At 44.2% G+C, this 27,886-nt stretch overlaps 5 protein-coding genes across 7 annotated transcripts; 2 read left to right on the forward strand and 3 right to left on the reverse strand.

The window, feature by feature from the left end:
• On the forward strand, positions 2,432 to 9,298 carry LOC8071333 (probable sugar phosphate/phosphate translocator At1g06470). Its single transcript, XM_002436453.2, has 12 exons — positions 2,432 to 3,037; positions 3,144 to 3,313; positions 3,406 to 3,491; positions 3,591 to 3,640; positions 4,410 to 4,477; positions 5,211 to 5,311; positions 5,447 to 5,459; positions 6,072 to 6,256; positions 6,335 to 6,421; positions 6,895 to 6,989; positions 8,084 to 8,245; positions 8,672 to 9,298. Exons 1-11 carry the CDS (start codon positions 2,715 to 2,717, stop codon positions 8,211 to 8,213), a joined length of 1,308 nt encoding a protein of 435 aa, XP_002436498.2. The 5' UTR covers positions 2,432 to 2,714; the 3' UTR covers positions 8,214 to 8,245; positions 8,672 to 9,298.
• Positions 9,670 to 13,527, reverse strand: LOC8071334. 2 transcript variants are annotated; one of them, XM_021449480.1, is made up of 6 exons: positions 12,298 to 13,527; positions 12,106 to 12,210; positions 11,826 to 11,915; positions 11,473 to 11,562; positions 11,081 to 11,170; positions 9,670 to 10,471 (listed from the first exon to the last, which is right to left on the reverse strand). In XM_021449480.1, exons 1-6 carry the CDS (start codon positions 13,135 to 13,137, stop codon positions 10,043 to 10,045), a joined length of 1,644 nt encoding a protein of 547 aa, XP_021305155.1. In that variant the 5' UTR covers positions 13,138 to 13,527; the 3' UTR covers positions 9,670 to 10,042. The 2 variants fall into 2 exon arrangements, with proteins under 2 accessions (XP_021305155.1, XP_002437852.1); XM_002437807.2 differs by having other exon boundaries at positions 11,081 to 11,173; positions 12,298 to 13,522.
• Positions 16,458 to 19,217, reverse strand: LOC8069165 (proteasome subunit beta type-5-A). Its single transcript, XM_002437808.2, has 7 exons — positions 18,926 to 19,217; positions 18,671 to 18,800; positions 17,840 to 17,946; positions 17,623 to 17,757; positions 17,415 to 17,518; positions 17,223 to 17,323; positions 16,458 to 16,796 (listed from the first exon to the last, which is right to left on the reverse strand). Exons 1-7 carry the CDS (start codon positions 19,055 to 19,057, stop codon positions 16,663 to 16,665), a joined length of 843 nt encoding a protein of 280 aa, XP_002437853.1. The 5' UTR covers positions 19,058 to 19,217; the 3' UTR covers positions 16,458 to 16,662.
• Positions 20,622 to 24,966, reverse strand: LOC8069166 (probable thiol methyltransferase 2). Of its 2 annotated transcripts, XM_002437809.2 has the most exons (8): positions 24,695 to 24,911; positions 23,826 to 23,956; positions 23,325 to 23,411; positions 22,585 to 22,685; positions 22,415 to 22,514; positions 21,576 to 21,622; positions 21,311 to 21,389; positions 20,622 to 21,115 (listed from the first exon to the last, which is right to left on the reverse strand). In XM_002437809.2, the coding sequence occupies exons 1-8, from the start codon at positions 24,876 to 24,878 to the stop codon at positions 21,062 to 21,064; spliced, it is 783 nt and encodes a 260-aa protein (XP_002437854.2). In that variant the 5' UTR covers positions 24,879 to 24,911; the 3' UTR covers positions 20,622 to 21,061. The 2 variants fall into 2 exon arrangements, with proteins under 2 accessions (XP_002437854.2, XP_021305017.1); XM_021449342.1 differs by lacking the exon at positions 20,622 to 21,115 and having other exon boundaries at positions 21,548 to 21,622; positions 24,695 to 24,966.
• LOC8069167 (F-box/LRR-repeat MAX2 homolog) lies at positions 25,102 to 27,849 on the forward strand. Its single transcript, XM_002436454.2, has one exon. The coding sequence runs from the start codon at positions 25,287 to 25,289 to the stop codon at positions 27,387 to 27,389; it is 2,103 nt and encodes a 700-aa protein (XP_002436499.1). The 5' UTR covers positions 25,102 to 25,286; the 3' UTR covers positions 27,390 to 27,849.

Here is a 27,886-nt window from a genome sequence, read left to right on the forward strand (position 1 = left end):
GGGTTTTGGAAACTAGGGTTTTCCCCCCTTAAGCTTCTCGGAAAACTCTCACCCAACGTTTTTAAACTCCAAACAAGCATCCATACATAAAATAAACACACTTAAATTCCTAAACACATTCATCCAAAATAAACTTATTTTAGGTTAATGCATTAGTGTGTGCTTAACATATTTTTGATGCAATGCTCATGATGACATGTCCCATTTTTAGTTCGCTTAACACGAGAGTGTTACAGCTTGTAACTTGTAAGACGAATCTTTTTAATTTAACTAGTCTATAGTTAGACAATATTAATTATCAAATACCAACAAAAGTTCTACGATACAAAAAAAAACTTTTCACCTAGAGAAGTAAACAAGATGTTACATGGCCACACAAAGCCTGTGCATGCGATGCTCGCCTCCCAGCGTCATGGTGTCTTTCTTGCAGCCAGTTTTGTATTGTACCCGTGTGTTAGGTCCAACAACCACAGGTGTCTTGTTCGGTCAGTCCGTACCCGTCCCATTAGAATAGAATTAGATTAATCTTGATGACGCCCTCGGCTTAGACTAAGACCTCGGGCACAAATGTGCCGGGTACCGGGTTCGTGGGTCGGCGGACATGTGGTACGTACGTACGGAAATGTTTGGATCCAAATCCGGATCCGGGATTTCGCTTTTGCAGTTCAGATCTGTCGCCCCATGTGGATCGATCGATCTCGGATTCGATGCTTGTGCATTGGACACTCCGTTTGTGCATTTTCGTCACCTGCTGAGGCCTGCACCGCCAGATTTGGAAGCATGCGGCACGTAGTGTACTGGAGGTCTATGTGAAGCTAAAGCTATGCCCGTCTCCTCGTCGGATGCTTTTCAGTTTGTACGATTTTCTTTACTTGCTTTATTTGCTTATTTATCTCTGCTTCTCTGCTAGCTACTCTTCTGTAAGCTGAATAATTAAGTAGGGTGTTTTAGACTAACAGTTGTAGCTTTTGTTTTAGGGTTGAGTAATGCAACACATATTTTCATTTTTTAGACAAAAAAGGCACAACATATATCGTAACCAACCTTATAACTTTGTTTGTATAAGTATTTGATGTTGTTATATGGTCACTCTCACATGTCTGTAGTATTATAACTCGGTGCAAATAAAACATTTTTTTTCGGGATAAGTTGCATTGTATAGTGAACCATCTAAGAGATCTAAGTAACACGAGAGCTGCAAACGATGTTGACCATCTAATCTTAATGACAGAGCCACATAAGCATCACATGGAGGTGTTACACTAACAACAAAATAAAAACCATAAACAAACCAATCCATGTGAGATGCAACACAAGAGGTTAAAGTGAAAACATCCTCGTCAAGCACATCGGTGCCAGTGTCCAACAGTCCAAGCGAGGTGAAATGTTAATCATGCAACGTATGGGTACGACCAAGAAGCTTTAAATGCCAATCACATTGGCAAATTTAAAGAAGGCTTATGAGGAGCTCTCTTCGGCATCGGTTCGAGCACTTTCAACATTGAAGCACTAAGAGATTTCCTCCTGACTTGTGAACTAGGGTCTCGCAGCCATCAATGGCGACACAAGGGCATGGCTTGTGGCCCCTACTTTGGTTGTTTAGCCCATAATAATACCTTATTATGGTCTGCATGATTTTTATCATTGCGCCTGACTCAACCGCCACAAAAATGAACTACGAGGCCGATTTTACATATCAGCTTCTTCATCTCCACTCATCTATAGCATCATGTGATGGGAGTTCACGGTCCCAAACAAGGTCCTTGCAATGAATATTATTTAGATTTATTATGAATCCATATCCTTTGAGCCAAGTAAAATGCATTTCTAAATACACCGATCTTACTCATAAATATTTGACCATAATACACAATATTGGAGTCATTATTATTAGATATAACCACCTCATAAATATTTAACCATAATACTGTACAAAACAATCTAGTTATAGATCCCACTTACTTGTAAATATTTAACTATAATACAAAACAATCCAGTCCTAACCAAATAACCAATAATTGACACTACGAAGTTCTAACATAGAAGACCAAAGTGAACTGAGTATAGCTTTGGTCATGACTTTATCAATCTTGAGACCTGTCATTTCAGTTTTTAAAAGAGATTTTTACAAGAATAAGTTCGTGTGATTTGAAAAGAAAATTAAAAGATCAAAGATAACCATTGCTCAGTCCTCTCTTGCTGTCACGCACCACCGGTCACCAGACCACAATCATATCACATGATGTCCCACCACACCCAAAACCCTTCCATTCCACGTTTCAGCAGGGGTGAAGCCCGGCCCCGCCCCGCCCCGGCAGGCAGCGTGCGCCCCACAAACAACACAGAGCCACCACGCACCAACCCACCAGGCACCAGCCGAGGCGCCCAAGGCCCAACGGGGCGCGTCCATCCGGCCGGCACCGACCCGACCCGACCCAACCCCCATCGCGCGCACCCGCCAAATCAACCACCCCTTCGTCCCCGTTCCGTTCCGGCAGGCAGCCGCTCGCGAAGGCGAAGGCGCAGGCGCCGTCCCCACGGGCCCCGCAACCGCACTCGGCACTCCCGTCGCGCGCCTCCCTCTCGCTTGCCGCGTTCTCAGATCCCCGCCTGCCCGTGCCGCGGCATTGGCACCGGCACCCCCGTCGAGCGCCCGCAATGCGAGCCTTGTTGTAGCCCCACCCCGGAGCACGGACGGAATCGCGACGAGGCATATGCATCCCAAGCCCGAGGGCGGCGACGCCGACGGGGCCGCCGCCGCGGAGGTGGGATCCCCGCCGCCGGGCTACTTCCGGCAGCGGAGCATGCACGCCGCCGCCGCCGCGGATCCGGAGGCGGCGGCGGCGCGCCGGGCGTTCGACGTCGAGAACCCGCCTTGCTCCGCCGGCGGAGCGGGCGGGGGGCTCCGGCCCAGCGAGTCCGTCACCAAGCTGGAGTCGCTGGAGCGCGCGGAGCGCGCCGCGCTGGCGCCCGCCGTCGTGCTCAGGACCGGGTTCTACATCCTGGTGTGGTACGCGTTCAGCACCTGCCTCACGCTGTGAGTGGCCTGGATCCCCCTCACTCCCTCACTACTGCTTCTCACGCTGCGGAGATGGCGGCCTCCTGACTGCTTCGTTGCTGGGTCTGGGTGGTGGTGGTGGCAGATATAACAAGACGCTGCTGGGGGATAAGCTCGGCAAGTTCCCGGCGCCGCTGCTGATGAACACCGTGCACTTCGCACTGCAGGCGGGGCTCTCCAAGCTCATAATCTTCTTCCAGTCCAAGGGGCCCGAGGCCGCCATCGAGATGGGCTGGAAGGACTACTTGATGAGAGGTGTGGATCTCGGTTTACGAGAGATTTCAGCTTTGGCTTGCCCCTGCTTATTTGTTATGGATGAGTAGCGATTCTTACTAGCTGTTCTGCAGTCGTGCCAACTGCTCTTGGGACGGCCTTGGACATAAACCTGAGCAATGCGTCTCTGGTGTTCATCTCGGTGACGTTTGCTACTATGGTGTGTCTGCCAAAGGATTTAATTCACTTGCTCTTCTTTATTTAGTTAGATTCCTCAATTTGTTCAGTGACTAGAGTTCATGAAATTTACCTTTTGCAGTGTAAATCAGCCTCCCCGATATTCCTGTTGCTCTTTGCGTTTGCATTTAGGTGAGTGCTGGCCTTCATCCCCCAGGTTATCATTTTTCCTACTTGTAAATTAGTTGTAAATTGCACTATATACATATTAGCACAGCAGGAACATTTATATTGTCCAACAATTGTTATAAACTTGGTACATAATTGGTTGATACAGTTCTATGTTTATCCTGCATTTGTAGACAATTAATTCAAGCAGCCAATGTCATGCACTAATGAATTATGGTAATCACATTTGAAGACAATTAGTTGAAGCAGCCAATGCCATGCACTAATGAAGCATGGTAGTCTTAAGCTAGAAAGAAGTGTTGCTAACATTTTACATGAAAGCAAAAAATTGTGATTCAAATGTACAGAAGTGATAAACCCACACTTCCCTTTACCCACATGAGGATCTGGTGTGAACTTTAAATGGACACAGCCACACTAATTGCCTAGTATCTGGACATGCCTAGCAGTACAATGTTACTTTTTCTAAGAAGAGAAGTTGTAACTAAGCTAATTCCGAATAAGCATGCTTCTTTTATCCTAACTTGTCATAAGAAATATTTTCTCAACTCATTGGATCACATAAAACCTGCTCATTCACTAACTTATTTGATTACATACCATTTAGTATTTTCTTGTGATAAGTTTATTACAGTGTCATAATATTCATTGGTTTTCTTAAGAAAGGGGTGACCATCGCTCCCTACCTAACATGCATGTCTAAGTGTCTTTCTTTTTTTTCCCCATTGTTTTCGATGATATGCGCCTCTAAAAGTTTCTTCCTATTTTTAAGGTTGGAGAATCCTAGCATCAAGCTTCTAGGAATTATAGTTGTTATTTCTACTGGAGTTCTGTTGACAGGTACAATATTCTTCTAAAATTTAACTACCGAATATTCTTCTAGGAATTATAGTTGTTATTTCCAGTTTCATTTGTAGCTACTGAATATGACGACCAGCCTTTCACTACATTCTCTTGGGAGCATTTCTTTTCATTTTCTTTTACTCTTCTTTTTCTTTGGGCTGCATGTGCTTCTGGTTGTGTTTGGCCCTGCTATGGTAGTTTTCTTGTATTTGTTCTCTCCTTAGTATAATGATGGGCTGCTCTCCTGCCTGTTTGAGAAAAAAAGTAAATTCTCTTGGACAAGCATGTCAGAATAAGAGCATGTGATATATTTGACCATCTTACTTGATTCAAGTTGACTTCAGCAACTTGTAATGTCAACAATCTTTGTTTTTACCAGAAGGCCAAAATGTAATTGATGTTCTTCATAAAAATAATAAAAGTACATGTCAAATTATTGTTAGCATTCATAATTAAATGGATATCTGGGAGTTCTGGATGTTAATCAGTTTCATCACTCTGAAGTAGTTTTTCAGAGGATGTGTTGTTAAAAATAGTCAGCTCCACATCATGTTGAATTCACCAAAGTTCAATACACTATAATTTGCAGTAAACTTGAATTTAGTAACTGAATATTTTCCTTATCTTAGTCACCATGTTAACTGTAACATGCTGATGTGTAGTTCTTGTATGAGTACTAAAAAGACTATTGGATTTATCTTTTCTGATTTAGCAATATTATTTTCATCAGTTTCCAAGGAGACAGAGTTTGACTTCTGGGGCTTCATTTTTGTGACGCTTGCTGCTGTTATGTCGGGATTCCGTTGGTCCATGACCCAGATTCTGTTGCAGGTGAGTGTACTGACTGAATTTTATCCCTTTTCTTGTGTAGCTATGGTCAATCCCACGTTTCACTCTTTTGTTTCTTTGATGCTCCTAGGCTAATGGTTTCTTTCTTTATGTGCATGTGATTCTTGATGTTTCAAGAAAGACACTTACGGTATGTAAGCTTTGCTTTATTCTCAATTCTGATAATAGCAGAGTAGTGCTTGCATTTTAATTCCACATCTGATTATTCAATCAACTTTTTTATGCTTACCAGTCAAACCATTTTCTTAATTAATTAAGGTCTAGCCTGGCCTGGTTCTTACAAGTCTATCTTTACCAATGAGGGGTGGCAATCATGTTAGGAGCTGTTTCCTTAATTAAACTAAGGCCTGGTTTGGCCTGGTTCTTGCAAGTCTATCTCTACCAAATGAGGGGTGATGTTCAAAAGTTAGGAACCTAAGAATTAGAGGAGAACTCTACCCTCTCTTTCTGAAGCCACTGTTTAGCCATTTAATAGTGAATCAAGTGGCAGAGCAAAACAGTTGATATAATTTGATCCCAAATGGTATACAGCATCAGATGCTGTTGATCTGCTTCTGAAGCATCATTAAGAACACTTCACACAAATGTGGGCTCTGCCGCTCTGGTTTCTGCTTGAGCCATTCCATTTGGTATATCTGACCCCAGCTTGTGTCCTAAGCTTGTATAAAAGTGGGACCAATACTATTTAGTTAAAAATTATGAATTGACTATTGGTAATTCATGATCTATCTTCCTTTTGCAGGCCTGAAGAATCCAATTACCTTGATGAGCCATGTTACACCAGTGATGGCCATAGCCACTATGATACTATCTCTATTACTGGATCCTTGGAGTGAATTTCAAAATAATTCATATTTCGATAACCCTTGGCATGTTGTGCGCAGTTGCTTACTCATGCTTATCGGAGGATCCTTAGCTTTTTTCATGGTAACCAGTTTTACATGATCTGGGACATGTACTTTCATAACTATCGGATATTTCATAATCTTTTGATTCTAACTGCAGGTGTTAACAGAGTATATACTTATTTCAGCAACAAGTGCCATAACCGTGACGATAGCTGGGGTAGTAAAAGAGGCTGTAACCATTTTGGTAATATTTAAAATTGATCCTTTCTAAAGATATCTTCTATCTATTTTCTTGCTTTGCTGTGGAATCTGGATTTTGTGAATTGTTTGTCAACCATGAACTACACTTCATCTAAAACAAAAATCAGTATGATACAGTTGGTTGACAATTGAGTGGCTCATGGTAGAAAAGCTAACAAGTCTTGAACACTAAAAACTTGAAGCAGTTCATTGTTTGTGCATACAAATCATTCAAAGAAAGAAAGAAAGGAAAAAACCCAATAAGTGCCTTCGATTTTTGGTAGACAATGTTAGACAGAAGCTATGAAGTATCAACAGAGTTATGTCAAGGCTAAACACATTAGTTGTCTGCTAACACTAGCATGAAAACGTTTGATAACCCCAAAGATTAGGAAATAGGTTGTATGTAATTCCTAGGTTACATGAATTTAGTTTCTAATGCCTCTTATGAAGGATCTCTTTACTTTGGTCTTTCAGGTTGCAGTATTTTATTTCCATGATGAATTTACTTGGTTGAAAGGGTTTGGTCTGTTCACCATCATGGTTGGTGTTAGCTTGTTCAATTGGTACAAGTAAGTATTCCTTTCCAAGATCAACTCCTGCAAAGCACAACGAGATTTCAATCTCCTTAATTCCTACAAACAAAACTTTTGCTCACCCCAGGCTAAGAGGGAAATGCCAAACAGCTAAACTGAAACATCTTCCCTTAACATTTGGTCAAGTTATAACTAGCAATTTTTTCTTGTTGGAAGTTATTACCTGCATTTTAGTCTCAGGGAGTAATATCAGATATGTTTATTTGTTCAGAATTAACATTGTAGCCATCAAGAATAGCTTGGCTTATATGTATGTTGTGACTCAAGTTAAAATGCTAAACATAAACTGAACTTTTCTGTCAATAGTCAAGTTATAGCCTGCATTGTAGTCTGAGTAGGTAATGCTAGGTGGTTTATGTGGTGTTGGTTTTTTTAGAATTTTAAAATATAACTGCTCAGAGAAGCGTAGCATAAATATCATACTAGCCAATGGCCGTGGATGCTGAAATAAGTCAACGATAAAGTTAATTCCTTATGGCTAGTTGAATTCTAGTAGTTGAAGGACTACTACAGACAATAGGTCCCAAAGATCAAGATACTCTGTCAGGGCTGCCACAGATAAAGTTCCCAGTAAATCTTGAATCCATGTCAGCTCATCCATTGCTCCCCTCACGGTAAAGCTTGTTAGCCCACTCTTTTGGGATGAGGGCAAAAAGGCGAGGAGCAAGATTGACAATCAAGTTGTTATACAGTCAATTGTCTTTCCAAAATAATGTATTAGCTCCATTACCAGTGGTCACAATTGCTACTGAGAACATTGCAGTCACATAGTGATTCTGTACCAGTACTTGCATGTGCACAAATTTATAGGTTCATTTACATTAGGCAAATTCCAAAAAAAGAAAGAAAGCAAGGATACCCAAACCTGTAATGTCATAAAAAGTTTCACTTTCTTGACTTGATATAGTTGTAAACTTACTGTGCATGAGTAACTTTTGGGGTGCACTGTGAACATATTAACATATTACCTCCTCTGATCTTAACTCATAAGTAGCTAAACTCACTCACTGGACACCATATCATGAAGTTACCTTGTCATGGCGTAATAATATATTTGTCTCTAATCACAGGTATGAGAAATTCAAAAGGGGTCAGACAAATGAGGATGAAGTCAACTCTCCTCCATTTACTGGTGACGTCAAGTACATTATTCTAGATGACTTGGAATATCAGGATGAATTTGAGGAGGAAGATACATAATTTTGTAATACAGTGACTTCTAACTGCCACTGGTAAGAATAAAAAAAAGGAACTCCATCAATCAGTCTTCCCACACTCTATTACTATTTTTTTATGTGTATCAAAGTAAAAGAATAGCAATTTTAAAATATATGAGTATGGATCCCGTAGCCTTTGGTTTCACAGTGCTTGAGTGTAAACATTTTCACTTCCTACCCTATCTGTCCTTATGGTAGAGGTGATAATTAAAAGGGGATTCGTTTTTCCTATATATCATATTATATATCTGAAAGCCCCATGGTCCTGCATTTTCTTACTGGATATTTGGACTTCCATTGTGCTCTGACTTGGGAATATCATGTTGACAGTTGACATATGGCAGTGATATTTTAAAAGATAGCTCATACTATTTTATCTCAATATTTCTCTATTATTCTATAACCAATATATTGAGGATTTAACCTTTCTTATTTTCGCAGGCTTGTTCATGCCTGGACCTATTGATGCCTGCCTATTGAAACGATAGTTACTTATGGAGGTTTTCTCTGGAAAACATACATGAAGAACACACCTAAGGCTAGGTGTGATTATACTATGCACACCAAAATCTGATGTGATCTGTGTGAGCTATGTTTGTTACGAAGGATGTTCAATTCTCATCTTGATTGAACAGTCAGGCTAACTACACTGTCAAGCAAAGAGTTAACTCCATCGGATCAGAATTCCCATTTTGAGAAGATTAGCAGTGGTTACATATTGATATGCATGCTTATAATGGGAACTGCTGAGAGTGGTGGACATCTGTATATTTGTTATTCTCTTTGCGTTAGCGCGCTATGCACATATTCATTCTTGAACCTCCACCTTTTTTGTGCCGAGGTGTATTCATTCTCTATATAGGTCTGTTTGTAAAAGTGACCAGAGCATACCCCCCACACGTGCTGTTTTCCCTTGAAACCTAGGGAGCGGCATTTGATTTTTTTCTGTAGACTGTTTCGGGGTACCGAATATGTTGTGGCTATTTGATTGAGAACTGGTTATAAGAACAGCAGGATAGATTGGCTAACTTGCCCTCCCTTTGAGGCTCTGAGCTGCTCAAGTCTAAATCTTCTCAGCAACTGGATTTCATTTATGCCGCGAAGTAAAGGCGTCCGGTTTGGTATAATTGCCAAAAAAAAAAAAAACTTCGGAGGAAAAAAAATCTGGGCCAGGTTGCTCTGCCTTCGGCCCGAGTTCGCTTTATTTTCGGTTTTTCTCTGTTGTTGATTCATTCTCGCGATGACTCTATAGAATTCTAATGTTCGAGCGAAGGAATGTCCTATTTTAGTGCCGAGGATGTAAACAAACACATTGCATAACTGAGATGACTTGGCCTGTTTGCTAGCATTACCATTTATAAGAAGAGCCTTTTCAGGCTCCTGAGCTTCAGCTTCTGAGGAGGCCTACCAAATATTTTATAATAAGAGCTATTTTTCAGTTAAAAAAAACAAAGAAGCCAAAGCTGTTTTGACGTCTCCAGTTCCTCAAGAGGAGCTTTGCCAAACACCTTCTTAGTCGTTAGCTGAGGATCTTCGAGAGTCTTTCTTAGACTCTATCTCTAAACATTTAGAGAGCCGTTTAAATAATATCACTCTATATCTATATCACTGACTAGCGACACAACTGGAATAGAGGATGATAACACTTGACATCTAATTCAAGAACCTGTTGGAGGGGGCGCATTGCTTCTCTGCAGTAACATGATCATCTGACCAGGGTCATCCACTGAAACCCATGTTACAATTTGACAGGGGCAAACAACCAACGAAATGGATAACTACTTCCTTGGACTTCTGCTCCTGTCTGTATTCTCAGGAATTGAGACATCCACCTTGCGTTTCATGGCTGTGTTTCTTGGCTAGTTGCTTCTTGGCTAGTAACTTCGCCTTTCTTGCAGCCACAGCGGGTCGCTTAGCTTTCCGAGCACTTGCTCCGATTTCACTAGTTTTGCTCTGCTTCCCTTTGTTGCTGGGTTGCTGGTTCACTTTCACCTTCTTCACAACACCAGATGCGCATGATTGGCCTTGATACGACAAAGCTGATGCCTTTCGTTTGGCTTTGTCACTGCCTTCATTAAATTTGCTGCCTGGTGTCGAAACCTCCTTGTGTTTTGGCACACTACTCCTTTTCTGGACTTCCATTTCCTTTGGTCCTGTGCCCACGGGTTTTGCATGGGTGAGACTCAACAGGCGATCTCTTATCTTCAAATCCCGTTTTCTTGCAATAGAATTAGCAGCTTCCTGCACAGTATATACCAGAATGTCAAATGTTCTTGCAACCAATCATATTTGCAGATAATCTATCTGAAAGAGTTATTCAAAACATACTTCTTATCAGGACAATTAGGTAGTTATTTAGGTGAGAGAACAAAAATAATGTATATTGATCGGACTGTTATCAAAAAATGAAATCAGTTTTCTAGATATACATTGTGTCTAGATACATAGTAAAAACTACGAATCTAGAAAAACCAAAACAACGTAAATTTAGAAAGGAGGAAGTATGTTGAATAGCTTTGTCAACAAGCTTGCTGAGCAACCATTGCACAAGGAGCAAAGCAGCCGAATATAGGAATGAAAAGCAAAATATCAACACTTGCCAACTCAACCATTTCATTACAACACACTTAATTTTTGAAAATATGCTTGCAATTCTGTGGTCATATTTCTTTCATGTTTTCCAGCATGGAACAGCCTTATCCTTAAAATCATGTACTGTATTATTTGTTCAAATTTGCTGCATGGATACTATATAAGAAGATATTGGGAAATCATACATCACATCAGAAACTTGGGAAGTAATGGAGCTAGGTTTCCAGCACCAAATAAAAAAAAAATTCCACCACAAACCTTTTCAGGAATCTTCTCACTGTTATCTAGTTCAATAGCCTCTGTATCACCATCAGTAATTTTAGAGCCTTCTGCTCCTGTATCAGCATCCTTCTAAAATGAGCAGCCAATTCAAGTTAGATAGCCAGAAATCTCATCAGCAATCAACAAGCATTCGACAAATTTGCAAACAACTGTTGCATCCTCATCACTTAAATATGACCAAGTAGTCAATGCCATATGCAGCATTCTCACTTTATCAGTTCCAAGCTTAATTCACCAATGTCATATGAGAAGAGACAATGAAGTCATATATGTCATCATAAAGACTTGGGCAAACAGCAGTAGAAATGCACATTGCACAGCAGAGCCTATTCGTTTCACAGCAAATAATCAAAACTGACGATGCAAACCTTTTGACCAGCCTCTTTACTTCTCTCTAGTTCATCAGCATCTTCATCACCATCAGTACTCAAGTCTTCCATCCTGTTCTCACGATCCTCCTAAATCAACAGCCAAATTAGATTAGCAGAAAAGAGAGGCCAACAACTTTGCATATAGCTCTTGCATCTTTGTAACTCAAATATGACCAGGTAGCCAACATCATATAATTACCCTAGTTCAAAGCTTAATCAACCAATGCCATATAATAGGAGACAAGGAAGTCATATGTAACATCAAAGACTTGGGAAACAGTAGTAGAAATTTGCATTGCACAGCAGCGAATATATTTTAGCAATAGATAATCAGAATTGGCAGCAGAAACCTTTACAGCATACTCTTCATTGCTCTCTATTTCACTGTCCTCTTCAAAACCATCAGTACCTGGGTCTGGCATCCCTCTCTCAATGTCCTCCTGTCATCAACTAAATCAGATTAGCTAACCAGAAATCACATCGACAACTCTGCAAACAACTGTTGCATAATCGTCGTTGGAAGAGCTCGTTGTCCCCGTCCACCTTACTACTATCCTCCTAAAATAAAATCATCAGCCAAATGAAATTAACAAACCAATAGTCTCATTAACCACTAAACAATATGTACACCTCTTCATCCACACTCTCCTCGTCATCACTCTCTTCATCCTCATGAATCGAATAGCTATCATCATCAGTCGAGTAGCCATTGTTCTCCCCAGTATCATCATTCTCCTAATGTCAGCAATCAAATCCGATCAAGCAAGCAGTTAAAGCTAAAAATCTCAACAACAAGCTCGAATGATTTGACAGGCCGAGAACCTTGGCATGTTGAACACCGGCCGTGGCCCGGGGATCGATCACGACGCGAGGCAGGGCCAGTTTCTCGAGATCCCACCTGAGCATTCGGCAGACGACAGCGGCGAGCGCGCGGTGCGCCCCGGGCCTCCCGTACCTCCCGCACCTCCCGCACAGCGACCGCCGCCGCGAGGCGTCGCGCGCGTGGTGCACGAGCGCCAAGCAGCCCCGGAACCGCCGCACCGCCCTCCCCACCTTCTTCCCGCCCCCCGCGGCGCACACCATGCACTGGAACCGCCCCTTGCGCCACCTATCCGTGTAGTGGCCTCGCAGCCACGCGTCCCGCTCGAACAGCCCGGTGAAGTAGCGCGCCGCCTCCTCTTCCTCCGCCTTATCGCCGTCCAAATCGCACCCCTCCCCGTCGATATAGACGGGGTCGCGGTTGGTGAACTCCACGGAGGAGCGCACGGTCTCCCGCTGCGCGAGCGAGCCGGGGGGAGTCGTCGGAGGCGGCGGATTCGCGGTGGAAGGGGTTGAGGCGCCGGCGGCTTCCGCCAAGGTTCCCGGCGAAGAGGTGGGCGGAGACGGCGCGAAGGCCGGCTCGGCGGCGGCGCGGTCGATCTTCCGTCGCTTGCGTTCTTTGCGGCGGTGGGCGCGGTCGAGCCTGAGGCGGTCGCGTTCTTCGTGGCGGAGGGCGCTGATGAGCCCGCTGCGTTCGCGTTGTTCGCGTCGGTCGGAGCGCGACTGGAACGGGGCTGGGGCGGGGCCTCCGCGACGCCAGAGGGAGTGCAGGTAGAGCACCTCCTCGGCGAGGCGACGGTTGCGTTCTCCGGCAGGGAGGCGGCGCGGGCCCTGGCGCGGCATTGCTGGTTTGTTTGTTTTGCTTGGAATTGGAAGAGGCGCGAGCAGGCGGCGAAGCGATGGTGTTCGTTCGGTTGCCGCGGCGGCGAGCTGGCGACGACGCTTCCTGTTCAAGTGCCGCCGGCAGAGCAAAAGGAGTGAAGCTAGGGGAAGCGTAGGGATCTTCTCCACGACCTTGGAACCGCCGCCCGCCCGCGGCGGAGCCCTCCGCTGTCCTGCGGCGCCGTGGTCGGCACCGGAAACAGAAGAGATTGTTGGTTTGGGGGCTTCCTTTGGAATTTTTTTGATATTTAACCTCCTGTTCGTAGGTTTTTTGAAATTTAACTCTGAACACGTAAATTATTTTAGGCCTCATGAAATTTTTTTAGTTTTGGCTGCTGCAGTATTTTCGTTTGTATTTGATAAATTTTATCTGATCATGGACTAACTAGGCTCAAAAGATTTGTCGTGTTCAGTTTTTATTTTTTTTTTGGATTTTGACATTGTAGTATTTTCGTTTTTATTTGACAAATATTGTTCAATCATAGAGTAACTAGTCTTAAAAGATCTGTCTAGAGATTTTACAGACAAACTGTGTAATTAATTTTTGTTTTTATATATATTTAATGCACCGTGCATGTGCCGCAAGATTCGATGCTACGCGGAATCTTGAAAAAATTTGGAAACTATACAAGGCCTTACAAGCAAACTATACAATTATATTTTATTTTCATCTATATTTTATGCTTTATGCATGTGTTCAAAGATTTAATGTGGTAGGAAATCTTGAAAATTTTTAGCAACTTAACAAGGCCTTAATACTTTACTTTCCAACCGGCTCTTTTCAGTTTCACTGTTGAGGGCAACAACGACGGCATGCAACTACTGCCTCATCTAGGTTAAAATATTAAAAGACCTTGTCCATTTCCAATGTAAAAACCATTATATTTTTTATCGACATTAATTATACTGTCACTTAAACGTACGTTTTGCTGATGTAGCATGATAATTATTGTAAAAAGAGTAAAAATAATAGAAACGTACTATGTCTATGTTAGAAACCATATCTATACAAGAACTAAGATATTAAATGATGTGATCCGTAGAGAATAGAGATTGGTAGAGAATAGAAAGAACATGTATATGATTGGATACAAAATTATTATGTGGTGTATGTAGAAATCTATAACTTTTATAAAGTTAAACCCCACTAGATGAATTCTCTTTTCATGCAAGGTGTCCACATCATTACCCACTAAGTGACCCACTAAATACAAGTCATGTACATACACTATTTGTTTTATCTCTAATTAATTGCTCTATAATGTAACGAAATATTAGTTTTTGTTCTATTAGCTTAGCAATTTTTGACTAGACCTAATACAATAAAATACATGCAAGTCAAATTCATATGTATACATACATAATAGATTGAATATCATATAGTAATACTATGTATATAATGATTTATTTTTAAAAAAATCCCGTAGCAACGCGTGGGGGATTCACCTAGTTAATAAGCATAGAAACTACATATATTAGGACTGCCCTCATGAAGCCGCAGTTGTCTTGTCTTGTATGAAGGCCTCATCCGGTGCCGCTCCAACGGGCTCCGACTCCCTGCGCACAGACACTGCACATCACTGTTACGTACTGTTGGTTACTATAGCTATAGGTAAAAATAACTCTAGCTCTAACTAAACTGTCTCTAAAGATAGAGCCACAACCACAGTTTGGGTGGTCGACGTGGCTCAAGCACAGTAGCTCTACCAGGGGCGAAGCTATGTGGTTATTAGGGGGTGCAAATGCACCCCCGAAAAATTTTAAAAACAGTGATTAGGCCTAAAAATTTTACCATATATGCACCCACAAGCTAAGTGCACCCTCCTCTAATTTGCTCTAGCTTCGCCACTGAGCTCTACAATAGTTCTACAGTTGCAGAGCTGGAGCCATGTGGAGCCTCTTCAAACGAGCAAGCGTATTGTTGTTGCTGTCGCAAAATCTATCAAGCGATGCGTTGTGCTCGCACGGAGCATGCCCCCAATAATCCATGAGCTCAGTGCACCCCGGGAACCATGAGACCATTGCTGCCTTCCTCCTCCACCACCATTGCCGGAGATAGAGCTCGCCGACGCTAGGGTTTAGGGTTTTAGGGGGCTCCATGACCGTCGGCCTCACAAGGGATAGTGGGACATGAAAGGCCGAGGAGCATAGATGAGATGGCATGAAGAACAGTTGAAATCTTGACCCGTCGCACATTAGAGCATCTCCAAGAGTACCTAAAAAATTCTTTCTAAAATCATTAAGTTTTCCAAGTGCTAAAAAATTATTGGAAGTAATAAAGAGGTGCTTCTCCAACAGTTTCTAAAAAGTAACTCCTAAAATATTAAAAAAATAGGCCCACATCAAACTTTCCAAGCAATCTGGCATTTTTGTAGATATCAGCATCTTCTTCCTACGAACAAGCACGTATATAAAAACAGAAAAGAAACAATTATGTACAAAACCAAACAAAGAGGATCGATGAGGCACGTCTGCTTGACGCAGAGGCCGATGGCAGCTCCTCCCGCAATGTTAATGAGACGAGGTTCTTGTTGACCTTCACGGCGAGCACCATCTCGATGACCTCCATGATGAGCGCGTCAGTGACGCGGAGGCCGTCGTAGAAGTGCGGCTCGACGCTAACAAATCTCCAGGCGCCTTCCACCGTGGACGCGTCGCGTCGAAGCTGAGGCAAAGCGGCGACAGCAGGTCGAGTGACTCGCCATGGCCAGGTTGGAGATCAACGGTGCGGCTGCGCATGTCGAGGAGGCAGAGTAGATCGCCGCCGGCTCGCCGCAGGATCCAAGCATGTCAACCGATGTACCTGTAGTGACCATGCGCGCGAGGCCGAAGAAGACTCGAGAGGAGGATACGCCTACGTGTGAGCTTCTTGCGCGTAACTTTACGCGCGAGGACATGTTTTTTACCAATTGCCAAAAATTAGGAGTTGGATTTAGGAGTTGTTGGAGATGTATTTTTTCAATCTTGCTAAAAAGTAAAGGATTAGGAGAGTGTTTTGGGTACTCTTGGAGATGCTCTTAGCTCACTCCTATTGCCTGAAAGATTTTCTGCATCAGTGGATGAAGAATCACGAACGTAAGATCCAAAAGTGGGTACCGCATTGCAATCTCTAGATTTTATGGCTGATGCAATATGGCCGCTTCTGACCTGTTGCCATCATCATTTCAATCACAATGAAGGGAGACCTATCTGTTCATTCCTGCCCAGTGTACCCTCTGAAAGGAGAAGAGATCTGATTGCACAGGTCATCATTTCAATCACAATTAAGGGAGGCATTTGACAAAATCTCAAAAGCGTCATCTATATCCACAGGTCAAGATTTCAACGATTGCCCAAAGTTACTCAGAGACATCAATCAAATAACAGAACGAGTGATCTAACATTGTGAGACAAACATGTCCAAGTTCGTTCATAAACATGGCGCTTCTACAATTCATGGTTCATGGATACATGCGCCTTCACTCAGGGTTTTTCTCAACAACAGGTTTAAGCAGAAGCAGTAGGCGCATCAGTCATTTCCTGTTCAACCGGAGTTTTCTGAACCGGGTAGTAGTGGTAGTGCAGCTCCCCAACATCATCCCCAGAAAGCTTTGTCCAACCATCAGGGCCAACATGATAAACTGCAATTCGAACATGTAATGTCAGACAAAGCCCACATGGGTTTACAATATGCCACTAGCACGGTCAACAGGCAATACCAGATAGGGGTACTGAGCACACAAGGCAGCAAGATGTCACCATGACAATTTCAGGTTAGCTAAGAGCTACAAATGATTGTTTCTATAGTAAATAAAAACTGAAATTACCAGTTTACCAGTTTGACAGAACCTAAACAAACAAGGTGCTTAGCACAACTTAATCAGATTCAGCACATTATCAATAGGACATCTTAGCATTATGTTCGTATTCTTAAGAATGTCCATTTTTGTTACTGGTCAAATAGCAAAATTAGATATGTCTAATACCAGTAGCCAGATTAACTATGGCGACATAATAAATAAAACAATAAAGCAGAAATAAACATCATAAAGTAGACTTAAACATACCACTAACACAACCACCACTTGCTGCATCACGGAAGGTTGCCCCATAAATAGCCCGTCGCGCTAATTCGGCAGCTTCCTCAACTGACATGTTGAAGCGGTAACTGAAAAGTGGAGGTAAGTGCATTGTTCAACTCAAACTTAATCAGAGATCACAACAAAGCAACACGTCATCAGATGTTAAAAAGAGCCTACCCGTCGTCCAAAACACCATAAGCATAGAGGGAACCAGAGCCAACAGAGAACTTGTTTCCCACAAGCCTTGCACCCTCACTGTCAACATAGTACAAGCCAGGGCCCTGGATCAAGAGAAGAATTGAAGTTCAAGAAATAGATTAAAGTCATTATGCATAAGTCATACAACTTAGAAAAACTGAAGGTGCAACCAAAACAAACAACTCACCTTCTCATCCCATCCAGCAATCATTGTACCAATCGACAGTCCCATCCCACGATATGAATAAAGGATGTTAGCCAACAGTTTGGAAGCACCAGCTATAGAGATCCTTCGCTTGTTTGAAAGCTCATGGAGGCGACACTGAAAGGGACAACCTACGTTAGCCCCACCTGGCAAAGGTGTAATGTGTGAAATTATAATTAAAACGAAGCTGACTTCTGACCTTGTTTCCTAGGTTCCTATGCCAGAATTGGCAATCAGCAGCGCCTCCAGCCATTGTCCCCAGCATGTAAGGATTTATTTCAATAATTTTCCTCACGGTTTGTGAGGCTGCATAGTAAAAAAGAAATGTGAGATCATAGGGAACGGTATACAATCTTGTGTAACAAATGAACATCAGTACAAATTTCTTAACTAAACGAACCAAAATCTCTATTGCCTTTCTCCAAACCAATTGGTAGAAGTTGGATGTTAATAATTGCATCTAATCCATCACACACCTAGGGCATAAGAGAAACATACTTGAACCCAATAAGAAAGTAACCTATTTTCCACACACACAAAAAAATAGTTCATCTCTACATCATCTTAATTCACCCACTGTTATCATTAAATAATCCTTACCATTCAATAAACAACATTCCATTGAGCAGAACTTCTATTCCTACAACTAAAAAGCGGCAGCACATAATCAGCATTTCTGAAGAACCCTCTTAGATGCTTCAAACCTGTTATGTTCGTCCTCAAATTAGAGCCCAAGCAGCAGTCCTGAACACCCTACTGTGTTTATTCGAGATTATAGCCACATAAGCCACCACAGTGAATCATACGGGATATGAAAAAGATCCATACTACACCAGCAGATACCACAAATCTCGCATAAAAATCAATTCTTTTTCCCAATCCCACAGACCAAAAGCAACGCATCGCTAACCGGCTGTCAAAGCCTCCAAATTCCGCACAAAGATCTAAACTTGCCTACAGATTCAACCCGACGGAAAACCCTAGCCCGGCCCCTAAACAACCAAGTCTGAGAAGAAGACAAGGTACTCACATATATAACCGCCCATGCTGGCCCTGGAATCAGCGGCGACGATGACGCCCTTGTCGAAGATGAAGGCGAGCGTGGTCGTCCCCTTCTTATTCTTCACCATGGCCTTGGTGTCCGCCTGGAACCCGTCGAACTGCGCGGGAGACGAGAGGGAAACCAAGGTTCAGAACGAACGAATCTGACAGATCGCGGACCCCCTTCGCGGAGGAGATCAGAAGTAGGGGAAGAGAGGGGATGCGGGGGCGACGGAGTGCTCACGTCGTCGCAGGTGGGGAGCACCATGGACGGCACGTCAGGGGCGCCGGCGGAGAAGTACGTGTCGTCGCTGGCGGGGAAAGTCATGTTGGCGAAGTTGGTCTCGAGCGCGGACATGTCCACCTTCATGGCCATGGCGCCGCCGGCGTCGTGCGTGTGTGCTGCGGCGAGGCGATGGATCGAGTGAGGCGTTCTCTTCTCACGCTCCGATTTCTAGTCTCCCCCTTTTCTTTCTTGCGTTAAAAGAAGAAATCGGAGGAGCTTTGCCTTGCGGCTGCGCTGGAACTTGTAGAGGGGGTTGGGTTACACGGGCCTTTGGGCCGGTGTCGGTGTTGGATCCGAGCTCGATTTGGTGTGGGTTCCTATTGGATTGGATGACAGCAATCCGAACCGGTCCGGGTGGCTTTCGACCTACATGCCAATTAGGCCTGGTTTAGTTCACATCGAATCTTGCGGCACGTATATGAAACATTAAATATAGTTAAAAATCAAAATTAACTATACATCTTATCTATATATAAATAATAGAATAAATCTTTTGAGTCTAATTAGTCGATGATTGGACAATAAATACTAAATAAAAATGGAAATACTACAGAAAAAACTTTTGGGAACTAAACATGGCCTTAGACAATCGCTTCTGTTGCCCAGAGAGAGAGAGAGGAACGGTCGCTCTCGCTCGCAAAAATTTTAAATGTGATGGATGCAAAGCTAGTTTTGTATTGAAAAAATGGAACTCCGACATGGACATTGCCAAAATTGGAAGTGTGGCCGAGAAGTAGTCAAAATAACCGACAGTTAGAGTCTGTTTGGTTCCCTTTATTAAATTTTAGCCAGCTAAAATTATTTTAGTTACTCTTAGATGACTAGAAAGATTAAACTATCTTAGCTCTTTTTTAGTCAATGTGTTTAGAAGTTTAGCTCCTTAGGCTGTCTCCAATGGGAGACCCATTTGGGAACCCAAACCTAAAATGAGTCTCCAACACAATACCTATAGCCTCCAACAGAGTACCCATACAGAAGACCTATTTTGGGTATCAAGAGAGGCATAACCCAAATTTGGGTATCCTCTCTCTTTGAGACCTATCTGCAGAGAGTGTTGTCTTTTAGGTCTTGTTGTTGGAGAAGACTAAAAATAGGTATGGAACCTTTTACCTGTAGCGCTACCCAAAGGACAAATGAGTATTGTATTTTGGGTAACAATTGTTGGAGATAGTCTTAAGTGACTAAAGTTTAGTTGACTAAAATTTTTAGCAAAGGAAACCAAACATGTCCTTAATGTTAATGCCTAGAACTCGGACTTGTTCAGAACACCTGAACATGAGGCCATGGAGCTCAGTTATTTTTTGTTCAGAGCAGCTTGCGTGCACAGTAAAGGAAAGAGTAGAGCACCCCCAAGCCACCTCAACGAAAGACAAACATATGTCCCAAGCAGCACCCGCCTCCAAGTGCACTAAACCCTAAAAAGTTTTTTCCCCTGAAACTGATAAGTTAGTTGATTCAGCTGGCATATCCTTACCCTTTTCATTCTTTTTCACTTTTGATGAAGTGCTAAGAACAGCATTTCTGTTTCAAAACCAAGGATTGTAATTCTGGTATATTGAGGTCAAGCATTCTAGTCATGCTTCTTGGGCCTGGGCAGCATGCATACATGTTTCAAGAAGTCTCATCAGGCACAAAAGCAAGTCAAACTCTGATGTAGGTCTAACAAAGGTAAGAAGTTGATCCTTCAATCTATTCTTCTTTTTTTCTTTTTTTTTCGCAACCGTGTCTAAGCATGTTTTTCATTAAGAGGAAAGAAGATTTACAACAAATAGTCTTAGTAAACTAACTTACTAAGGCTTACCAAAACCAACAGGATACCTGCAAAACTAGTCTCACAGGGATGAATCACACACATACAATTCTCGACCGAACCACTATCAACTCTAAGAGAAGCAACGAATGTAGTGGCACAACTAGCCACTAAAGGCGACACCTCTAGGCAACCGAGATCTCTATGCATCTCCCCAATTGAAGCTAGCATCTCATTGACGTCCGAAGGTGACGGAGCAGGAGCACCAAAGCATCCAATAATTGAGGCAGCGACATGGTCTACTTCTTTTCTTTGTTTGTTTAGGAAAATACCACTGCTTTGTCTCACAGAGATGATTGGTGTGCACATCTCCTCCACCTCCCAATTTTCTCACAGCCCTAGAAACGGTTTAAATAATTAGGTAAATAAATCAAGTGACCATAGTTGAAGGTATAGATGCCTGTTGAGTAGCTCATCAGTGCTCATGCATTAAGAATGTGATAATGTGGCCAAGCCATGACGACGGAAACTTGGACAATATGAAGTGTCTTTGTACTATGTAAGATAACTTATGATGAGAAAACGATGTGTACCTTCCGTGGTTTAATGGCTACCTCATTGTCTTCCATAAGAATGGCCTTCAAACCCAGCGGTTCCAGTACCTTCTGATAACTGATGTTTCAGAAAGGACAGTTCAGCACAACAGTAAAGAATAATGTAATATTTTTGTTTAACAATACTGAAACTGACGGGTCCTTTTTTTGTCAAAAATAAAGAAGTCATGTTACCGATAATAATACAAAGGCTTTTAACTGTAAATAAATTATTACATGATGGCAAGGGGATGGATATTCTTACTCAGCAACTGTATTATTGTAAGGTGGTCCTCCCTCTTGATCACTTATCTGTAATATGATATGAAGCTGTGTAAGAACTTCCCCTCATGGTGAGCAAAGCAATGGAATACCATTCAAGAAGCCAATGCTATCAACCATGCATACAGATTAATTTTGGTGTTCAGTGCTGTACTAATACTTGTATTCAACTTTTCCATGTTTCTGCTTTGTCTTTCCTATTAGAGTAATGACACCGAATGGACAAAACATATTGAGACAAGAAGTATTATGATTTTTATCATGTCTTTATCCAATGCCAATCACTTGAGCTGATGCTCACAAAGTACAACATGTTCATTCGTTAGTTTCAGGGCCATCTCACTCCGAAAGCCCTGAAACACACAGGCACAGGAGTTATTATGATTTTTATCATGTCTGGCTGCTTTTGGGTACTTGTGAACTTTCAAGCACTAAGGTCAGACTAAGTAAGCAAAATCCCTGCTCTGAATCCGATTTACACCAATCTACCAACAATGCACCCACTTTTCTCACTTTCCTCATGGCCCATCAATACAGATTCTACAACATTCCCCATATTCTATTCATTGCCTTCAGAATGTATCCTATCAATATAACTTCCAGTGGAGTACATCATATTGTAATCCCTCAAAGATGGAAAGAGCTAACAACACAACCTTCTAGGATTAGAATACATATAACATTAGAGTAGGTAATTACAAGTAAATGAGAGAATTGAAACTTTAAAGTTCAATTTGAAGAAAAGAGCATCATATGATTTGTACAATGAGTGGGAGCAGGACGTTCATGCAAAGACACACAGATCAAAGATTACATCCTCACCAGATAAATCAAGGTAAGAAGCTCTCCATCTGGTTTTAGAAGCCGGTTAACTGTCTCTGCCCAAGCCACCCTCAAGCTCGGGTCAAGTGCACAAAAGAACCTGCACACATTGATACATATAATTTGAGCTGCCATCAAAATAATAAACTGATAATATGTGTGTCACCTACGTGTAATCAAATATAAGATCGAATTTTTCACTCGGTATCCACTTGAAGAAATCTTCAGCCAGAAAAGTAAAATAATCTGCATTGGGCAAAGAGGATGACCACTGTACACCAATGGAGAAGACAATCAGACATAATTATCCTAAAATCAGAAGATGGGTTGTAAGACAAAAGGCATAGTACAAAAGCTGTATTACAGCTGTGATGGTTGGAATAATGTATATTTTATTCGCAAACAGACTCAACATCAATTATCTGAAAAGCGGGTTCAATCAAACCCATATGATCAATATTATTGATCAAAATTTACAATTTCACAAGCTCTTTGTCCTTTTCTTTGGTGGTGTTGGGCGGGGGGGGGGGGGGGGGGCCCTTATCCACATAAGGCCTTGTTTGGATGTTGTCGTATTTACTTCAATCCATATGTGTTGGTGTGGATTGGAGTGGAATTTAGTTCAAGTTCCACTTCAATCCACCTCAACACATGTGGATTGATGTGAATACGACTACATCCAAACAAGGCCTAACAGAAAATTCATAAAGTTGCAATTTCTTAACATATATGGTTTGGTTTGTGATTAACATTACTTTGGAAAATATATTCTATGGCAGATATCAAGCGTAACCACTAGAAAAACAAGAAGAAAATAGTCAAGATATCAAGCAGGCCCATTCTCAAGATAGCTTCCCTTAACTGATAAGTGATAATCAACATCTTGCTCAGCTACTGGTCATAAGCATACCTGCTTAGCCTTCTTAACAGCCAGATCAGAAATATCCAAGCCAACAACAAAACGTTCAGGACTTGCCAGAGCGACCACATCGTATCCCTGTTATACAAAAGCAACTCAATCTGGGCAAATAAGCTAAAATCTAAGTTCCAGTTTGTAATATATTATTATAATGCCAGCAAAGTGTGTTCCTTCTTATAGTATCGTCATGCGCATTTAGGTTTGTAAAATGGTCTACAGTACACTATCACACATACAATCTTCAATGAACAGGTTGATATTGCTAATGTATTGTATTATGTATTTATGTCAGTTGGGTACTGTTGTCAAGGCACATCACATCAGCTCTCAATTACTACAATGGATAAATGGAGAAAACTAGGCACATTCTATGACTGGTATCTTAAGGTGAAAGTAATAGTCAGATTTTAGTCATGAGCTTGGTTACTGGGGAGAAACTAGGAGAAAAACAATAGTGGTGCAACCATCTGACAGAAGAATGAAATAATTTACCATTCCACATCCAGGAACCAAAGCTCTTCCTTTTGGGAGTGTTCCTGATCTAACAAGATGCTCGATGACAGGTGTTGGCTTTCCCAAATCCCACGGGGTCACACCAAACTCCCAGGACTTCTCCCACCCATCTGATGAACAATGATTTAGAAAAGGCAACTCAGAATCAACAGACTCACATGCATGACAAATACAAGGCATGCACAAAGTGAGCTGGAATTTAACAAGAAATTAGACGCTATGAAGCGTCAGCTGGTGATTTTGTCTGCTGACAACCTAATATGAAACTGCAACTGTCTAGCATACTCATCACAATGGCAGCTATTGCTCTACTAGAAGTCTAGAAATACCATTCTCTGCTTGATCAGCAACGCAGCAATGGTTTCAGTTTTTCAGAATACAACATTTGCCTTACAAATACAGACAGCATCTTCAAGCACCCCCCCAATTGTGGTTTTATTTTGTCTGCTTTCCTCACCAATTGCTGGGTTTCAATTTCAACTGAGATAACTTGAGTTTCAGCCCCTTCATTTCACTCTCACAGGTGGAATTCGCTCTCAAGCGATGCCTCTGTAGCAGCACTGGAGCATCATCCCCAACAGCTTAACCACACCACCGTTTGTCCGTTTGTGATTCGTCGCCATTGTTAGGTCATTGCTGTGTCCAAGCTCCAACTAACGAGAAACCCCAAGGTACTCGCTCCAGCCCACTCCACCGATCAGGAACCCACCACGAACATCGGCACGCGCACACCCACCCCTAGTACAGGCAACCAGACCAAACGCTAGCGACCACTCCTCCGAATTTGTCTCCCAAACGGCCAAAACCGCAACAACCAGCAACGAGAGACGATTCATGATCACACTCACCTGCCGCGTCGCCTGTGAAGAGCTCCCGCAGCCTCCCCACCGCCGGGTTCTCGCCGGGATCCCTTCTGCCGCCCGCCGCCCTCGCCGGCGCCGACGACCCCATCGCCCGCCGCGGCCGCGCGCGCGAGGCCAACCACCACCAGCGCACGGGCCCGGGCTCGCCTACGCGAGGCAGCGCCCTCATACGCCTACGCGAGCCTGCCAGAGGGGACGGAAAGACAAAGACGGGAAATGATTTATATTTCCAAAAGAAGAAAAATACTCCCATGTCGATACGGATAGGATAAGATAAAATTATTATTATACAGACAAAAAATAAAAAGGAAAAAAAGAGATAGAGCTGTCGACTAGTATATCACTTCGCTGTGGAGCTTCCCGTGGTGTCCCCTCGTCCCCACTCCACCCGCCCCCCCTCACCTGCTGCCGCAGGCCGCATCCCCCCTCTCCTCCTCCTCCTCCTCCCCCCAACTGCCCCCCGCTCCGCCCGCGCAAGGGAAAGGAAAAAAGGGCTCGACGACTTTGCCGGACGCGGCGGCGCATCCCCCATCCCGTCCCACCCCCAGCCCCCCATCGCCGCGTCCCATCGCATCGCATGGCTGAGGACGCCGCGGCGGGCTCCCCGCTCCTGGACCTGCCGGAGCCGCTGCTGCTCCACATCCTGGGCTTCCTCACCGACGCGCGGTCGCGGCACCGCGTCGCGCTGGCGTGCCACAGGCTCCTCGCGGCGGAGCGGGCCACGCGCGCCGCGCTCTCGCTGCGCGGGGACCCGCGGTCGGACGTGTTCCTCTACCTCATCAGGCCGACGTTCTGCTTCCCGGCGCTGGAGCGGCTCGACCTCTCGCTGGTGTCGCCGTGGGGCCACCCGTTCCTCTCCTCCGCGGCGCCGTCTGCCGACGCCGTCGCGCCGGCCGTGGCGGCGGAGGAGGTCGCGGGGCAGAACGCCCTCATCGCGGCGCGCCTCGCCTACTGCTTCCCCGCCGTGTCCTCGCTCGCCGTCTACTGCCGCGACCCCACCACGCTCGCCAGCCTCACCCCGCACTGGAGGTCCCGCCTCCGCAGTGTCAAGCTCGTGCGCTGGCACCAGCGCCCGCCCGGCCTCGACGCCGGCGCGGATCTCGAGCCCCTCCTCGGGGACTGCCCCGCGCTCAGGGCGCTCGACCTCTCCGAGTTCTACTGCTGGACGGAGGACATCCAGCCTGCGCTTGCGGCGCACCCGGCAGCCGCCGCGGCGCTCACCGAGCTCGACCTCGGCCTCGCGGGCGCCACGGACGGGTTCTACGCCGCCGAGCTGGGGGCCATCGCGAGATTCTGCCCCAATCTTCGCAAGCTCGTGGCGCCCTGTGTGTTCAACCCTCGGTACGTTGACTTCGTCAGCGACGACGCGCTTCTCACCATCGCCACCAGCTGCCCCAAGCTGTCGATCCTGCGGCTCCGAGAACCTTTTGAGCTGGCGGCCACCAGCCAACGGGAGGACGCGGCAATCACCGTCGCAGGGCTGGTCTCCTTCTTCGCTGCACTGCCGGAGCTAGAGGATTTCACGCTTGACCTGCGGCATAATGTGCTGGAGACAGCGCCGGCCATGGAGGCGCTTGCCCGCAGGTGCCCACGGATCAAGTTCTTGACGCTGGGGGGCTTCCAGGGGTTGTGCAAGGCATCTTGGCTGCACCTCGACGGCGTTGCTGTGTGTGGTTCGCTGGAGTCGCTATGCATCAAGGGTTGTTTGGATCTCACTGACGCCAGCCTTGCTGCCATAGGTCGTGGGTGCGGGAGGCTTGCTAAGTTCGCCATCCATGGCTGTGATCTTGTCACATCAGTTGGGATCAGGAGGCTAGCAACGGCGCTTCGGCCCACAATCAAAGAAGTCAGTATCTTGCACTGCCGGCTTCTGGACACAGCAACATGCCTCACTGCTTTAAGTCCGATCCGTGATCGCATTGAGAGTCTTGAGGTCAGCTGTGTCTGGAAGGAAGTTGAACAGCCTGAGAGCGTGGCCAATGGCACAACCGGATGTGATCATGAAGATGATGATCTCGGTGAAGTGACATATGAGTCTGCATCGAAGAAATGTAGGTACATGGAATTGGATGATCTAGTCAGCTGGGAGATGCTACGTTCACTCTCCCTCTGGTTCCCTGCTGGTGAGGTACTCTCCCCACTCATCTCTGCTGGGCTTGATAGCTGCCCTGTTCTAGAGGAGATCTCAATTAAAGTGGAGGGTGATTGCCGTGCACGCCCTGGCCCATTTTTTGGCCTGAGGTATCTTGCAGGCTTCCCAGTACTTGCTAAGATGAAATTGGATCTGAGTGAGGCGGTTGGGTATGCTCTTACTGCACCAGCAGGCCAGATGGATCTCTCTCTGTGGGAGCGATTTTATTTGCATGGTATAGATTCACTAATGACTCTGTATGAGCTGGATTATTGGCCTCCCCAAGACAAGGAAGTGAACCAGCGTAGCCTGACACTGCCCGCTGTGGGACTGCTCCAGGGCTGCGTTGGGCTCAGGAAGCTCTTCGTCCATGGCACCACACATGAGCATTTCCTGACCTTCTTCTTGAAGGTGCCAAATTTGAGGGACATGCAGCTAAGGGAGGACTACTATCCCGCACCAGAGAGTGATATGATGAACACGGAAATGCGAGCTGAGTCTTGGCTCCGGTTCGAGAATCAGCTGAACATCAGGCTAATTGAGGATTAATGGTGAATTTGGTGAACTGTGAGAGCATCAGATGAATACAGAGGTGCTGATTTCAGACCGGACTGAACCAAGTGGAGTTGATGCGGGGTTGGTGTTCTGTGATGGATGAGCTGCTTGTGACCACGGAAGTAGCAAGGATAGCTGGTGTACAGCTGTTGAGGAGAGTAGAAGACAATGCTTTCTCCATCCAACAAATATCGGTGATCTTTCTAGATGCTTTTTTTTTAAATAAGAATGTATAATAAGAGTGCTGATGCGGAATTCAGATATTTGCAAGAGTTGCTACGGTAAACTTAGGATTTGTGGGAACTTTGCAGGGATGCTTTTTTTCTCCCTTTTTTTGAGCTGAGTCCAGTTGTACACCGGAAGGGTAAAGTGGCATTGGTCTTGTGATTCTGTAACGATTTACACGTGGTTCTGTAAAAAGAAATAAAAAAATGTCATTTCGTTTTCTTTCTTATATGCTCTATTTTCCAGTGCTACCATAACATAGTGAT

The sequence above is a fragment of the Sorghum bicolor genome, chromosome 10, assembly GCF_000003195.3.
Source record: "Sorghum bicolor cultivar BTx623 chromosome 10, Sorghum_bicolor_NCBIv3, whole genome shotgun sequence".
Classification (NCBI taxonomy): domain Eukaryota; kingdom Viridiplantae; phylum Streptophyta; class Magnoliopsida; order Poales; family Poaceae; genus Sorghum; species Sorghum bicolor.